The following is a 16,790-nucleotide window of genomic DNA, read 5'->3' on the forward strand; positions in this document are numbered from 1 at the left end:
AGATTTAATATTATTTACAATCAATTTCTAATTGATGTCCTTAGTATCCACTAAAAAAAAGTATTAAAAATGCAACTTGATTTTAGGATAGCAGGTATTTTTCACACAAATATTGGCAGTACAGAAATATACCATCTGATCTTTGCAGAATACTTTTCTGTCATCCAAAAGTTGTATGTCTGGTTCTTGGAGGGAAGTTCACAAAACCTTTTTATGCCTTTTCAGTGATACTTTAGATGTTTGTGGAATTGTATATTTTTCCCTCTTGCAGACATGCTGTAGGAAAGAATCTTAGAGATGGACAGTGCCTCTAATTCTGTATTAGAATCGCTAACGATTTCTTAAAGGAATTAGCTAATCGCTTCTTTCATTGTACATTTTTAAAGAGGTAGCTTTGTGGCAAAGATGTCAGCTCTTTTAATTTATCTGCCTACCATCAGTATATCTGTTGGTTGTTATTGTATTATTGTTTGTATCATTGTCTTTTCCTCTAGATTTGATACTCATCATTTGAGAGCAATGCATTAAAAAAAAGTGTTAGAAAAAACGTTCAACAAATTAAAAATTCTACAACCAGACAAGTTAGAGATTTTTTAATTTGGAAATATCTTTTGACACTCATATCATAGAACAAATTGACACTACAAGATTTCTGAGTTTAAATATTGACAGTAGGCCTACATTAAGTTGGGCCAACCACAAAAATTATTTTAGTCGTCGGGATTGTGTGTCCTACACAGAATAACAAAATTGTGTAACTTTAAAAATCATTTACTTTCATTTATTCACACTCATATAGCCTACGTTATAAGTTTATGGTTCAACATAAGAATGCAACCTTGATCAAATCCTTCTCATGCAGAAAAATCTATTAGAACTATGTGCAACCTTAAAACCAAAAGATTCAGTCAGACAGATGTTTTTTGAAATTGGCATTTTGACAATTCATAATCTTTATATTTTGAAAACAGTATAATACATAATCCAACATCAACTTAATGTTTTATTATATAATATCCATAACTACAAGGGTGTATTTTTTCTCCGATCTCACACTACGATGGCCAGACAAGTGGCAGGTCCACTGTGTGCGCAGTAGTTGTTCACGTTCCACAACTTCCCAACTATAAAATTTGTCACTGCTGAGTAAGTAGCCAGTTTGTGCTGAGTTGCAGTCATATAAACATAGTCGCCTCTGTTGATTCTCCTGCCAAATGTGAGTTGAGGAGTGTAATTTGTTTTCTACAAGCAGAAGGAAGTAGTGCGGAAGAAATACATCAGAGAATGTGCCTTTTTTTGGAGAAAATGTGAGTTGTGCATGAATGGTGTGTCGAAAGTTTAAAGATGGCCAAACTGACGTGCACAATGAAGGAGGTCAAGGACTCAAGTCTGTCACTACAGATGGCCTTGTTGAACGAGGTGACAAAGTGTTTAGAGAAAAGCATAGATTCAAAATAAGTGCTTTGTCTTTGGAATTTTCAGAACTGTCAAGATCTTCTCTTAACTCTGTTGTCACAAAACATTTAGGCTCCAAAAATATTTGTGCTGGCTGGATGCCAAAGATGTTGACTGATATCCACAAAAATCGCTGAATGCTTTTTTGAATTTGACATATGCGCATATTTAAACTTTGGACACTATTCACGCACAACATCGTCTTTCATAATGTTTTTGCCATAAATACGGCACATTCTCTGATGGATTTCTGCTGCATTGTCGCCTTATGCTTGCAGAAAGCAAGTAACACTCCTCAATTCACATTTGGCAGGGGAATCAATAGAGGCGGACATGTTTGTGTCAGTGCAACTCAGCACAAACTGGCTACTCGAATTCACGCAATCAATTACTGTGCACGCATGGACTTGCCACTTGTCTGGCCGTCATGGCGTGAAATCGGAGGTGGGAAAAAAAAACAGCCCTTGTATAATATTAGAAACCAGAGGTAATCTCCAAGAGACATATACTAGAAATGTAAAAACAAAACACTAGTTGTAAAGGTAAAATGTCCTTTTGAAACTTTAAACTAAATTAAATGAAAGTTGAAAAAATATAATGTACTGTTCATAAGAAAATTAAAACCAAACCTGCTGAGTACAGCTTTTTACTTCATAGAGGAGTTTAATGATAATAGACATTGCTTAATGACAATCGCAATTTAGTTTAAGTCAGTCCTATTTAATTTAATTTTAATGACTAAATGTAATAAGCTTTATTATGATGTTAGCTTGTGACACTATCCAACTGTATCTAGTGTACAGTTTGTGAATAAAGATATTATGATTGATTGCCATATCCTACAGTATATGTCAAAATTTTCAAGGAGAGTACAACGCTAAGAATGTATGATAACTATTATTATTAATTATTGAAATGTTTGATGAAATATGTCAAATAATCCTATTTCTTGTAATTAAAATTACATTGAATAAGAAATCATTTATTCCACGAATTATATTTACAAATTTTATGAAATGCAAATTTCCCTCAGTATTTAACAGCTTAATAAATGTTTAAAAATAAGAAACCGTTGAAAAAGTAAGATGATTAGAATATATAATCTACAACAAATAGATTGAAAAGTCCAAGAAGATATAAAGTATATATTCTTCTAATATTAAGCTATATTTTGTTGCTATTGTGAGTTTATAACATGATGTAATCAAAAACAATGGAAATCGTTTAAGAAATACATATTTATTATACATGTTAAATATATGAACTGGATAGTTAAGTATCAATAAGATTTGATGCATGAAATTGTATTAATACTTAGTATATTTTATCCATCAGTGTTATTAAAAATCATGTAACTAATTAAATGAAAGCACTTAATTAATTTACAATGTTATTCCAGGAACGGGATGGCCTCATAGATCTGATGTTGGATTTCATCGAAGCCATGAATGAAAACATCAAGTTCTCCAGGAACTTTATGGTTCTGAAGGATCGCGATCTGACAGGAGAGCTGAAGGACATTTGGGCCGTAATCCAAGCGAAAAGGGACGCAGAGAAGATTCACCCGAGCCAGACACTGCGGGACGAGAACAGCCATCCTTGCTCACCACAAACTGCGTGCACTCCACAGAACGCCAAACATAAAAGGTACAGAGAAATACAATCAAGAGTAGCATCCTTCTTCCTCTGCTAACAAACTGCAAATAATGTTATTTTCAAAGTTGCAAGATTTGTACAGTATTTTTTTTCCTGAGGAAAAGGACGATTTGTGTCCCCACGCTTAGTCCTAAAAAGGACCTTTGCGCCTCCCTTACTTAAATTTGTGTCCTCAAAATCCGACGCTTTTACAGAAGCCTATCAGATTTGAGGGCTCCAGTTCTCTGATATCCTTGGAGCTGAGGAGATAAGCTCCCAGGTATCTTTTCCGAATTTTTTAAATGGTAGGACAATTTAACCAAATATGGCTCAGCTGATTCCTCCTCTTCTCCGCAGAGTCTACATTTGTCAATCTGGTTAAGACCCACTCTCATAAGATGTTTCCTTAGGGGGCCATGTCCTGTCAACATTCCTAATATCAGTCTTATATTCTCCTTACTCTGATCTAGGAGAGCTGCCCACCCTTTAGCATAAGGAGAGATAAACATTTTGGATAGTCTTAATCCTGAAGCTTTTCTCCAATAATTAATCTTTCTTATCCTCTTTTCCTAATCTTTTACAAGAGCTTTGTTGTTGGAGAAAGCTATCCCGCAGCCTGGCTCAGGACCACCATTATGGACTCCGCTCCTTTTTTGGCAAGGATGTCTGCTTTTTCTTTTCCATGAATGCCCTCTTTTCTCATGGTCCATCACCCAACCGAGAGTTACTCTGTTATTCGTAGCCAGCTCAGCTAGAGCATTCTTACATTCCCAGTACTGCTTTTCACTGTATGTTGTAATTCTGATGAAACATACAATCACAATGCCAGAAAGATTTTGTTTCAAATTGTAGGTTCTAAAACACAGTAGTTTGCCATTGTGAATTTTGAGTTTAGCTCCATTTCACTGTATGCTTAGATTTCAGAATCTAGATTACAAAAGAGATCTGATGAGACAATGAGAACACCTCTTCATCTAGATTACACTTAATAACTGCTGGGTAAACCAAAACAGACCGCTTTTGTAGTCTTGGTGTATCCAATGTTGAAATAATCCAAAGAGTTTTGATTCAAACATTTTTGTTGCTGACCTTTTTTTTTATTTCTTCGGATAGATGTAGATTCCAGGGGTCAACTCTTGGGCAGTTTTCAGATTAAAACGCATTAAGCTGAAGGTGAAATTAAGCTAAACTCGACATTTCCATTGTAATTCCATGAATTTTTACAAACTCTCTTTTTCTATAAATACATAGTAAGTTGCTGTAAACATATCCTGTAGATTGCAGTAAACAAACAGATGCTCATCAAATGTGTTCTGACAATATTTTATTTCGTTATAACAATTATGAAGTGCTGTAACAAAGTCACTCCTTTCAGTGTCATGTAATAAAGAATTTTCTTCAATATTGCTTTTTTTAATTATGAACATTCTGTTGAACCTCAAATTTTCTTTATTACTAAAAATGTTTTACATACCTTTTTGGGTCTTTAGGCTGAAGTATGTTTAATAACATCATAGTTTTTTTCAACCCTTAACTACTTAAATTATTTTAAGAACTGTTGTATAATTTTTAAATTGTTATAAAGTAGCCTATTAATGCTCAGCCAATGAAAAGAAATATTCTTTAGAATAGATTATATCATTTGTGATGAGTTAAAAAGCCAATGATGACAGCACAAAGCGAAGATCGGTGATAAGTTATCAGGTGATTGGACTTTCCACCGAGCTCCCCTACAAGTGATGTGAGGTGATTGGCTAGTTAAGAATAAAGTAGGATATGAACTTTTGGTTGTGTTCGTCCAACACTTTGTACTGTTATTTAGTTGTATTTTTATATCAAACATATTTTCGCAACCCTATTACTCGTTACTTGTTAATATGAGTTACATCGAATGCTCCTTGGAACTAAATTCTTGGCGGTTGGATAACCTAATTGGCACGCGTATGCAAAAATTTCCATAGCAACGTTGGAACCATATGTTGTGTAACGGGTTACGGGGAATCGGAATTAAAAGAGCTGTAATTAGTTTACATCATCGACTGTGCTCGGTTAAGGTTGGAGGGTAACAACGAGAGAGAGGCAAGGGCAGGACACATGGAAGATGGTAGGGTGGTACGATCTGGTGAGCGTTGAATGGAGAACAGCCAATGGCATTTATTCAAACTAATCAACCCCATATGGACGTCACGAAGCATTCATAGATTCATACAGTTGGTCTTTGGCTGTGGCTTTAACTTGCCAGTAACAATTTATTAATATGGTAAAATAATTATTATTATAATTAATTATTGTAATTCAATACATTACATTTTTTCCCTCCCTTCCAAATTTCAAAATAAAGTTGAATTCACACAAGTCATTAGATAAATTAAACAATACAAGTGTAATAATAAATATATAATAAACACATATAGAATATAAATAACACATATCATGATTAAATGTCATCCTTAAGTACTGTAAGTTAATTTTAACAAGTTTAATTTCTCTACAGGTTTCCTAATTACGAGTTTTGGGTATCCTGTTTGTAATGATCAGCGTGTTTCTAGTGACAGGAAGAAGGAACAAGCTGAGGGTAGAGAAAGACGTGGTCTAGAATGGAAGGGGTAGTGATGTGACATGGAGGAGGTATGATGCGGTGAGGAGGGGGAGAGACCAGCTGAATCTAGTGAGGTCAGTGTTACTCAATTATCAGACTGGGCTTGGAGTTGGCGGACACTGAGCGCCTGGTCACACTCACGCTCCGCAACTGTACGGTCCTGATATGGTGGAATTTGACTGTCAGCTGTCAACAATACTACTGTGTAGTCCTATCAGCTGATCTAATATGTCTACTCCAAATTAGACCAGTTTTTTGTCCATAACAGAAGACATTACATTTAATTTAACTGTTTTATTACAATGCCCTCTATCCATTTGTCCTTTAGAGCGATAATCTCTCACTAATACAGATTGATTAGGAAATAGAATTCTCCGTTTTTCTACCGCCAAAATAGTCTTTTTGTTTGTCCTGTTTTAATTGCACAAGTTCTGGCTATATTAGTGTCTGAGTTAAATCTAGCCTGCATCTTAGTGGTCTAATTAAAACAATTAATTTGGCAGGTGTGCTCGTTAGTTAGTGCTGATGAACGGAGTTTCTGTGAATCAAATAACATCCTATTCAAGGCATATCTTTAGTATCAATATTTTCTGTGAAAATGCCAATCTTATTTACGTTTAACATACTTAACTGAGTTCTCAGCCTGACCATTAAGACTGAGGATGATAAGCTGGTGAAAAAATGTATGTCTTATTACCATTAGAGTTGCATGGAATTTTTAAAATTCAACAAACATGAGGTATAAATGGTGGTCAATTATCACTATGGATAGTGACAGGTAATCCAAAATCTCAGAAAATAGTTCTCTTAACTTTTCTATAGCTTAGCTTAGCTGAAGTAGAAGCCTACTTCAAATACTTCCAACCAACTTAGTGTAAGCATCAAATTACTTACCAAGTAGTTAGCTTATCTTTGAAAGGACCCAAGTAATCAATATGCAATCTTTTCCCATGGCATAGATGGGAATAGTGCCAAAACATGTAGATTACTCTTACTACAGGACTAGAACGTTCCATAAGGACAGGGAAGAGCAATTGTTTCGCTAGGCTTTTCAATGTTTTCATCTATATTTGGCCACCCAAATATAGGATCTCTTGCTACAGACTTTCAATTTTTACAATTCCCAAGTGACTCGCCGTTGTAACTCATTTAATATGTAGCTACGCAACTTGTTAGGAATACAACAATTCTTTATCCCCACATAACCAATGCCATGCTCAACTGTTAGGCTGCGTCTCTTCCTTTGGGAAATAAAGGGTAACAATTCCCCTATCTCTCGTCCTGACAAAAAATTTGGCCATCCGCTTACATCACATAGTTATGTATTTGTTTTATATAATAGGATCATGTTTGGGTTTTCATGCGTTTTACATCTTCAAAAGTTAATAAGTGTACCTGATAGCTTTCAGCGATACAGTGTAAATAGGTACCTTTCCACCCTTGGTTCATTGTTATTATTTACAACGTGTTTAGTGCTTAATGGTAAGCGTGATAATGCGTCTGCGTTACCATGCTTTTCTGACCTTACATATCTGTACATCAAAATTGTATCCACTTAAAAATAATGCGTATCTTTGTAATCGGCTTGCTGCGAAAACAGGTAAACCCTTTTTCGGTCCAAATATGCTAATTAAAGGTTTGTGATCAGTACACAATGTGAATTTTCGGCCATACAAATATTGATGAAATTTCCTTACTCCATATACTACTGCTAAAGCTTCCTTATCTATTTGTGAATATTGACATTCTGCTGGTGATAAAGTACGAGAGTGGTATGCAATAGGTTTCTCAACGCCTTCAGGGGTTATGATACTAAGTTACGCAGCCCAGCCCTGTCGAGCTTGCGTCTACTGCTAGTTTTACAGAGCAACTTTGAATCATAATGCGCCAAAACTGGTGCTTTAGTCAAAACATCCTTGACATGGCTAAATGATTTGAGACATTTTTCATCAAAATCAAATGGCACGTCCTTTTTTAACAAGTTGTACAACGGACTCAAGATTGTTGAACAAATTTTTGATAAACTTTCCATAATAATTTACCAAGCCAATAAAAGCTTTGACTTGAGTGACAGATTTAGGTACAGGTGCTTGATTTATAGCTTTAATTTTAGATTCAGAGGTATGCAGTCCATCTTTATCGATACTAAAACCAAGATACTCGATTTTGTCTACAAAGAACGTACATTTATCTTTCTTTAACGGTAAATCCTTTTTCACTCAGGCGTTTACAAACCTCTTGCAACCTACTTACATGAGTTTCGTTATTAGGTGCGGTGATAAGAATATCATCCATGAACACTGATATGCCTTCTAAATTATGCAAAGATTGTTCAATAACTCTTTGAAATATGCCTGGGGCTGATGAGATTCCATAAGGCATTCTACAATATGAGAAAAGACCCTTATGCGTGCTAATTGTACATAATTTTTGTGACTCACTATCTAACTTTAAATTGCATATAGGCTTGACTAAGATCTATTTTAGAGAAACGTTCTCCATGCTGTAAATTTGCAAATAAATCTTCTATTCTAGGTATAGGGTACTTGTCTACTTCTAGATACTGATTTAGAGTAAACTTTAAAGTCTCCCACATAGCCTAATTTCCACCGTTCTTTTTTAATACTGGTACAATGGGCGTTCCCCATTCCGAGCTGCTTACTGGAATTAACACTTGTTCGTCAACTAAGCGTTGTAGTTCTTTTTCTACCTTACTTTTCAATGAGAATGGTATCGGTCTTGGCTTAAAATACCTAGGTCTAGCATTTTCTTTTAGATTTAGTTTTACTGGTTCGCCTGTATACTGACCTAGTTTCTCAGTGAACACTTCTGGAAATTGATTAGTTAGCTCGGACGTCATTGTCTCGAAATTAGCCTTGTTATCTATAGGTCTGTTTATAACACACAAGTTTATTTTTAAACGAAATGTCAACTCCCAGTACTTTAAGCCAATCACGACCCATTAAAGGATGTGAACCTCCTCTAATCACATACAAATCTAAGCATTTATGTATTTTTCTCATAGCAAACATCAACATTAACTTTGAGCCCACCGAGGTATAAATAGGTTTCATGTAAGTGTAACGTCGTCCCATCCTCGTCGCCAATTGTTTGTGTAACGAACTCAAAGTTAGGTCGTTTTTCTAACAATTTACAAGAACTAAAAATTTATTTTCATCATAAAAAAATACCTCACTTACAAGACACTGTGACACTAGCTCCAGTATCAAACATTCAAATATGGTCTTCTTCGTGACCTTGCGCCACTAGGACTTTTAATCCCTTAATTGGGTTTCAAACTACTTAATTCTTTTCACAGTGAGTTTCATTTATCCTTTAAATAAATTCTGTATGTCCTCGGACATAACTCTCAAGATATTTCCATCACTCTCGAACATAATTCTTAGAATTATTTTGAAACTGACAGTTTCTGGCAACCTTATCATTATACAATAACTCTTCCAGAGATGTATCTTATAATCTTTGTTTTTCTTGTTTTGGAAAAATTAGACCTGAATAAAGATTATACCTTTTCTTAACTTTCGAAAAGTGCCCCTGATTGTCTGGTAGACTTACTAATTTCAAGTAGATCGACCACATACCTTAGAATATCGTGATTTCACTTTTACCACATTTGTGATCACAATTTATCCAATCCACACCAAACAATTTGCAACTGCTTTCCTATAGTGACCACGACCTGCCCACGAGCAGGTTATTACACTGCAACCTTGCACCTTCGTTGCCTTGTTGGGCGTTTGTTTAGCTTCGCGCTTGAGCCACCGCTGCCCGCCGAACCTCTCCACATATGGTGGGTGGTGAGGATGCGCTGCCCAATCCGGCTGGACCACCCGGCTTGCCGCCGTTTTCCACCTGTCAATGGGCACGCCAGCATTCTTCTCCGCCGCTGGGGCCACTCGAGCAGAACGAATTTTTCACAGCCTGGTCGAAGGTTAGGGTGGTCCTCTCCCAACAGCCCTCCATGCTTGGTCAGACTCACCTCCTGATGCCGCTCACCAGTCCTGTCTCTGAGATAGTCGTTGAGGGATGCCGCCCAATAAACTCGCAGTAATGCAGACCAATTTCTTGAGGCGTGGCGATTGTACTCTGCGACTGATTCTCCCTTCCTGTTGAATTTCCTTTTGCTGAATTTGTACCTTTCAGCTATGAATAGATGACGCTATCGTGTATACCAAATGGTTCCTAGAATTAAACCACCATAGGCTCCCCAAAGTGTATAGTAAATACACACGCAGCACTACTCACTAAGTATCATCAAACTCACTTTCTTTCATCTGAAGGTTTTTCCGGGCGTACATTTAAAATCTCGTTCAAACAAACTGTCACGTTTTCACACCCACGACTGTTAGTAACGTACTAATACCTTTTTTGGTCGTCACTAATACTGTTCACAGTTCAACGAATTAATTTCAAAATCGTTTTCAACATACGAAATTCCAAGTTTCTGCACTGTTGTACGAAGTCACACTGATCTCCGCCAATAATTCACCGCCATTTTTACTGTTTCACTAAATAAAGACGAAATTGTTTCTAATTTAGACAGAACCTTGTCTTCCAACATCAAAATGTACATCGATTTTGAGTCCCAGCCGGTGACGTCGCAAACCTACAGAGACACAAGCAGACTTCCTCCCACTATAATTTTCGGAGAAATTAATTTACGGCACAATGCGAACAGGTTGTCATTGCACTCGCGGGATCAGCATTAATACCTACTCGTCGCCTCAATTTGTTTGTGTACGGGATTACCGGGGAAATCGGAATAAAAGACTGAATTAGTTTTACCATCATGAGTAGGACTGTGGCTCGGGTCTTAAGGAGTCTGGAGGGGTAACAGAGAGAGAGGCAAGGGTCAGGACACTGGAAGTGGTAGGGTGTTATACGTATCTGGTGGCCGTGATGAGGAAAACAGCCAATGGACATTTATTCAAACTAATCACCCCGATATGACGTCACAGGCAATCATAGAAAAAATTTTTCCCCGAAATACAGATTTGGAGTCTGTTGGCTGTGGCTTTAACTTGCCAGTAACAATTTATAATATTTATAATATATTTATAATATTTTATTAAATTCAATACATTTACGCACCATATCTCTCTCTCTCCGTCGATATCGCTTTAGCGAGTTCATTGTCACTTCCTATTTTGGTAGCAACGTGGCAATAACATTATTTTATGTTTTAACGATCTACAAAAGTGGCGCATTTTGTTAATTTTACCAGCAATTAAAAATATTAAGTAAACATCCTCCCAAGAAGATACACCTTAGAGAGAGAGATTATGGATCCACTCATCCCCTCAGAAAGGATCCATAAGTCAAGTAGCTACGAAGCCTTTTGTCCCGGTTTAACAGTCAACGACACTCGCGCACACTTGCGACAGTGCCAGCCGATGCCTGTTCTACCTAGACAAAATTAATACTTGTCCAGCGTGGGGGTGGAGCTTTTATTATTAGATGATTCTTTAGGCCCCCCCCACCCCCCCCCCCCACCCCCCCCACCCCCCTCATCCACCCCCCCCCCCCCCCGATTAGCCTTTCCAAGCGTCGGGGCGCGCCCGACGCTGTCAGCTTCCACTCGCCACACGCACGCCTCCTCCCGTTTTGTTTTTCTAATGGGGTGATCGTGACAGGGCGGAGAGAAAAAGTCGGGGATTGTGGAGGGGCCCCGTCCTGACCACTAGAGATAGCCCGTCGTTAATCTAGAATAGTGGAAATTTAATGCAGTCCGCGCGTTCCTCGCTCTGTCTACTACTCCTGAATTTTAATAGAGGCCTGGTGGTCGTTATATGGATATATGCGAGCACTATGTAATATGTAAGTAATCATAGTAATATATATAATTACATTTTCAAAGCACTGTGATGCTGCAGGACCCCCCCTAGCAGCGCAATTAAATTTATTTCATTGAACCGTGGGATTTTTACAACGTAACTCTACATGGCAGGCAATTACTCTTGTCTACATACAAATAGAACCAATAACAACAACGCGAGTTTAATCGACAATACCAAAAAAGACGTAAGGATAAGTCTTAATGTAAGCAAATGTAACTTCGTTTACATTCAGTGGCACCGTAGCTCAATAAAACATTCGTGGTGTAGGGTGATCACGATATCTAAACATCCCACGGAGGATTCAAACAAGAGCCCTAACTTAGCATAGTAAGTTAAAAGAATTTATCTTCAGGGTCTCCAAACACAAAATCAACAATTATGTTGAGTTTTTTTAATGTGCATCTTTCCTAGCTATTAAAATGTAAACCAATAAAATTGTAGAGTGATCGTAACCATATATATCTTGGTGTCATTGCATTTTCCAACTTGCCTTAATCAAAAATAAATATAATTTTGTAGGCTTACATTACTATTTTAGTCTGCTCTAGAAATTAGCTTCGATAATTTCCATGTACTATAGAATCAGATCAGCATTATAATCGCGTACGACAGACGACACAAAAATGACACTTATCCAGGCTTGTGTCGAAGTAGACGCCCATAAAGAAAAGCTTATGGGATTTGCCGACTTTAACATCATTGCATTGGAAAATGAATGGCAAGTGTTATCTTCTAAAGCACAAGAATTTGTTATTCAGTGAACCAAAAAGTTAAAGAAATGCAACTGTTGTTGTACTTTTTGTGCCTACATTGTTAAATACTCCTCGCTCTTCTTCATGCAATACCAATCATCGAACCTACGTATGTATGGACAATAGTATAAAAACAACCGACATGTTGCAAGCATATCCATTTGGTGGCTCGCTCACTCTGTAGCAAAAACTACCGATGACATCACCTTTGGAAATGTATGAGGACTGGGGGATTTCGAAAATGGGGGACATCGATGATAATACAAACTTAAAAGAGGAAGTATTAAAGGAAATTTCATGTGACAAAATCAACACATCCTTAATGACGAGGCCCGCACAAAGAGAATCCTATACGAGAGCAAAAATGGAACATCCTGATGGATCTATATAAGAACAAGATAAAAAAACAAACTAACTTCAGACCAAAAAGAATATATTGACGCTAAAACATTTCACACAATGATGTAGTAACTACACTAGGAGGCAATGGCCACCCTACTGCGCAGATACCAGTTAAGGTAAGTCGTCAATCACTTTATGACCAGTTTTAATTAAACCACTAATTTAAATTGTTTGAGTAGTAACATTTAAATTGAATTTAAATTTAAAAAACAGAGTAATAGTAGCTCCAAAATCCTATGCCACGCGCAAAAATTCTGTCAAATTTATCGAATTTATCGGTTTTAGGAAGAAGGAGTGTAACAGGCAACCAGGTAATAGCAATATTACTAAAACCAATAAAGGAGTTATGTTATCCACGAAGAAGAAAAAAAGAATCCTCGCAGAGAAGCCTCCAACAGAGGGAGAAAAAGGTTGGAGATTTGAGCTGGCACTTAAGACCTTCTGGAGTAACAATGGCAGACTTCAATAAATTGGAAAATACCCCCTCAATTTAAATATTTGTATAAGTTGTATCATAAATCTGTACAGTAATATAATATAATTAGGATTAATTTTGTATTTAAAAATTAGTGCGCACACTCACGCTGCTCATGTTAGGTATTTAAGTCAGGTAGTTGTCATTGATTTTGTCATATTTCTATAATTATGTTTTTGGGTGTAAGTAAATTATTAATTTATTTACTACAAATTAAGGACTCCACTTTAATAATATGTTTGCTTTTGTCCTATTAATTTTTGAATATATTCCAATATCAACAAAAAAGATAACTGGATATGGTTATAATTCTATAATCTTATGGCATTTTATGTATACTGAATTAGCTTTACGACTTTGAAAATTATAATAATGTGTTTTTTTATTCAAATTTGTTTTATTAAAGCTTAGTTTTAATATGGAATATTAGATTTATCGTTATTTGAATTTATTTGTTAGTTTCATAATGACTTGAGTGTTGTTTTCTTTTGTTTTTCTAAGAAAGTTGGAGCCTCTTACACAGGCAGTTCCTTGCCTCTTTTGAGGTCCTATTTTGGTTTTTCCTTGCAATTTTGTTTATTGATGTACCCTAGCTTTATTAAAATAAAAAAAGACATGTTTTTCATATTTCTTAATAAATAAGTAACATTGTTTTATATTTTTAATTCATCACTCGTCCCAATTGTGTCTACAACTAAGGAGCACATGTTTGTGTTTGTGCTTAAGGTTCATAAATGATGTTTTATATAATTTTTTACTATTGTAACACCCCTATTTTCACTCTCGAAAACTCTCTAAATAATTTTTCCTATTCTATTAGATAAAGATTATGACATAGATTATTCGTTGTGCAACCATCTCACATTTTGTAAGTATCTTGGAGTTATAAAGAAAGTTCAATATTTAATATAATTAATTCGATATAATTTCTATGTTTTTGCAGATAAGTTTCGGATATAAAAACGACTCATTAAATTCGGATAATAAAACGACTCATTAATTTCGGATATAAAACGAAGCTCATTAATTCGTAAGATAATAGAAATTCAGAACCGTTCCCGAACTGAGGTCTAAGCTATCAGCACGCATGTACCAGGGTAATTGTCCAGGAATGTTCGGGATTTATCGGTACTAGCTACGTGCCTTCTGCCCCCACTTTTTCTCTCCCGCCTGTCATCGATCAACACCCCATTGAAAACAAACGGGAGGAGCTCGTCACTACGCCACCCTGACCAGTAGCCAGTGGCAGTCTGTTATTGTACTGGTCTGGACTATTGAGTGAGAGTAGATAGTTACATACTAAAAATGGAGGAAGCGGAAGTGGTAGTTCACGAAGAAAATGAAAAAAAAACACCTGATGAAAAGGAGACGATTAGAGGGTATTTAAAAAAAAGTGATTTTTTAAATAGTCAAACCACCCCTCTCCTAAATCGCTCCGCGCCACGTTGCTGAGCGCTCCTAACGTTCATGAATTTTGTTTAATAACTAATTACTTAAAAATGTTTTCTTTATTATTTCTATTATTACAACGCGTGTTTAAAAATGTTTATATTTTAGAAATAATTTTGCTAAGGAAGGCAAAACAGATTGTTTTTAAACATGGTTATTTTTTTACTAAAACTTAAAATATATTATTTAATTTTCGCTATGGTTACAATACATAGTTACTATCTAATAGTTGAGTATATGAAATAAAAATAATAGAAAGTAAAGTATTCGCTATTAAACCAAAAGTTGAGTAGAAATTGTATGTATACGCACAGCAGCACGCATCGCTCTGCGTGTTTGGATTTTTCCAATAATGTAGGTTTGCACGCATATTCCCAGCGAAGTTTAGTAAAACTGAGAAAAATTTAGTTTGGGGACAAAAAAATATAGTTTGTAATACCTTTGTCTAAAACTTTGCCCACAAGAAAAAATGTTTCCTAACTAAAAAAAAAATAAAAAACTTCCTCGCTTACTGAAATGCCTTTAATATCACCATGTTAATGAATTAAAATTGGTTTTGTAGGTATTTAATGATTAAAAATTACATTTTTTGTATTTACATACAAAAAATAAATTATACACCGTTATCATCAGCAGTCTCATCCTGAAGACCGACGAATAATAACGGATTTTTCATCTTTGTAACTTTGTAAGATGTCATCAGAATCTCAAGTATACCTATAGGAGAAGGCCAAAACTAACAAACTCATAGTAGGCTCTATAAAAAATGGATACAATTCAGTGGATATCTTCTATTTCACGAATGGTGTTTTGCAACAATCTGCGCAACGGCCGCAAAAAAACTCATCGAACACCCACCCGCCATAATTTGGTGGCCCCCGACTTGTTAGGTCTACTGGTCTAATGCACAATACAAAAATGAGAACCTTTGGTTAATTAAGGGGCACTTTCATAGACACGTAAGACGTAAGTTTAAAACAGATAATTATTTCCACCCTCTCTCACCAGCTAAGGGGGGGAGGGATGAATGATTCATGGGCTATATCTTACTAATCCATTATTTTTTACCAATCTTTAGTGTGATATTACTTAAAATATTATAGAACATCGATATTATTTCAGCTTAAACGTGCATGTGATAAAATTTTTGTAGAAGATAGTAAGCCAACGCGTTTTGGCGGAGGTCGAAAAAGGAGTCATCAAAAGGGTTAATTATATGAAACGATAATTTTTTATACATTATATTCTTCCTAGCCAGATACACTTAAACAGACCATAAGACACCATGCATATTAGTTATATAACCGTCAGAATACTAGATAAAGAGAATGGAAGTCTCCTAACTTAGAGTTATGTATATGGTTAGTTGGCGCTGATTTAACATTTATTAACGTAACTGATTGGTTTTTAAGCGTACCAAGCTAAGAAAATAGTTGTAAAAAAATATAATTTAGTATTTTTAACCCTTTTGGTACCTTCCTATTTCGACCTCCACTAGTGCGGCTGACGAATCATTTTCTTTCTCAGGAGAAGGTTCTTTATAGATTTCAAGAAAAACCAGGTTATGTTTTTATATAATGCTCATGAAACTATTTATTTTTGGTGCATTTTAGAGTAACTAATAACCTATACCACTCGACGTATTTTCGCTAAAATTATTTTTTTTGCATTTCGGAAATATGGACGACATTGTGGAGGGGGAGGGGGTGAGCAACGCACAATCGTGTTTCATTATCATATATAGTGTCCCTAAATAATAATTTCAAAAATAAAATGGGCTTAGCCACTCCATTGGGGCCTTCCTGGGGGACTTTTATGAGATGGCCTGCGAACTCCTGAAAAAAACTAATACAAAATCTCAATATAATGTAAGAAAAGCTTGCGATGTGGTCATATTACAACACCTATTCTAATGGTGTGGTAATTTTTCAATTTAAAATTTTGAATAGTTTGAAATTCACAAATTATTAAGCTATTTTTGCAGTGAAGGGATAAAATTAAAAGTTTGATTTCTTGGTTCCCAAAATCCCCGTTGAAAGTGTACACGTGATAATAATTGTTTGCAGAAAATATAACTTTTTACTACAGTATATTGAACAATTTAGAAGTTTCGAACTATTGTTACTGTGTTTGTGCATATTTTGATTAAGGACAAATTTAAACCT

The 16,790-nt window shown here is 35.8% G+C and overlaps 1 protein-coding gene across 1 annotated transcript in view; it reads left to right on the top strand.

Annotated features, from left to right (window-relative positions):
* Positions 1 to 14,408, top strand: part of LOC124354954 — a 29,949-nt gene extending 15,541 nt beyond the window's left edge. Inside the window, exons 4-6 of the mRNA XM_046805786.1 lie at positions 2,855 to 3,102; positions 9,456 to 9,678; positions 14,286 to 14,408. Of these exons, the coding sequence (XP_046661742.1) occupies positions 2,855 to 3,102; positions 9,456 to 9,678; positions 14,286 to 14,408 (594 nt within the window). The remainder of the gene's footprint in view (positions 1 to 2,854; positions 3,103 to 9,455; positions 9,679 to 14,285) is intronic.
* Positions 14,409 to 16,790: the final 2,382 nt, after the last annotated feature.

This window comes from Homalodisca vitripennis, chromosome 1 (assembly GCF_021130785.1).
Source record: "Homalodisca vitripennis isolate AUS2020 chromosome 1, UT_GWSS_2.1, whole genome shotgun sequence".
NCBI classification, from domain to species: domain Eukaryota; kingdom Metazoa; phylum Arthropoda; class Insecta; order Hemiptera; family Cicadellidae; genus Homalodisca; species Homalodisca vitripennis.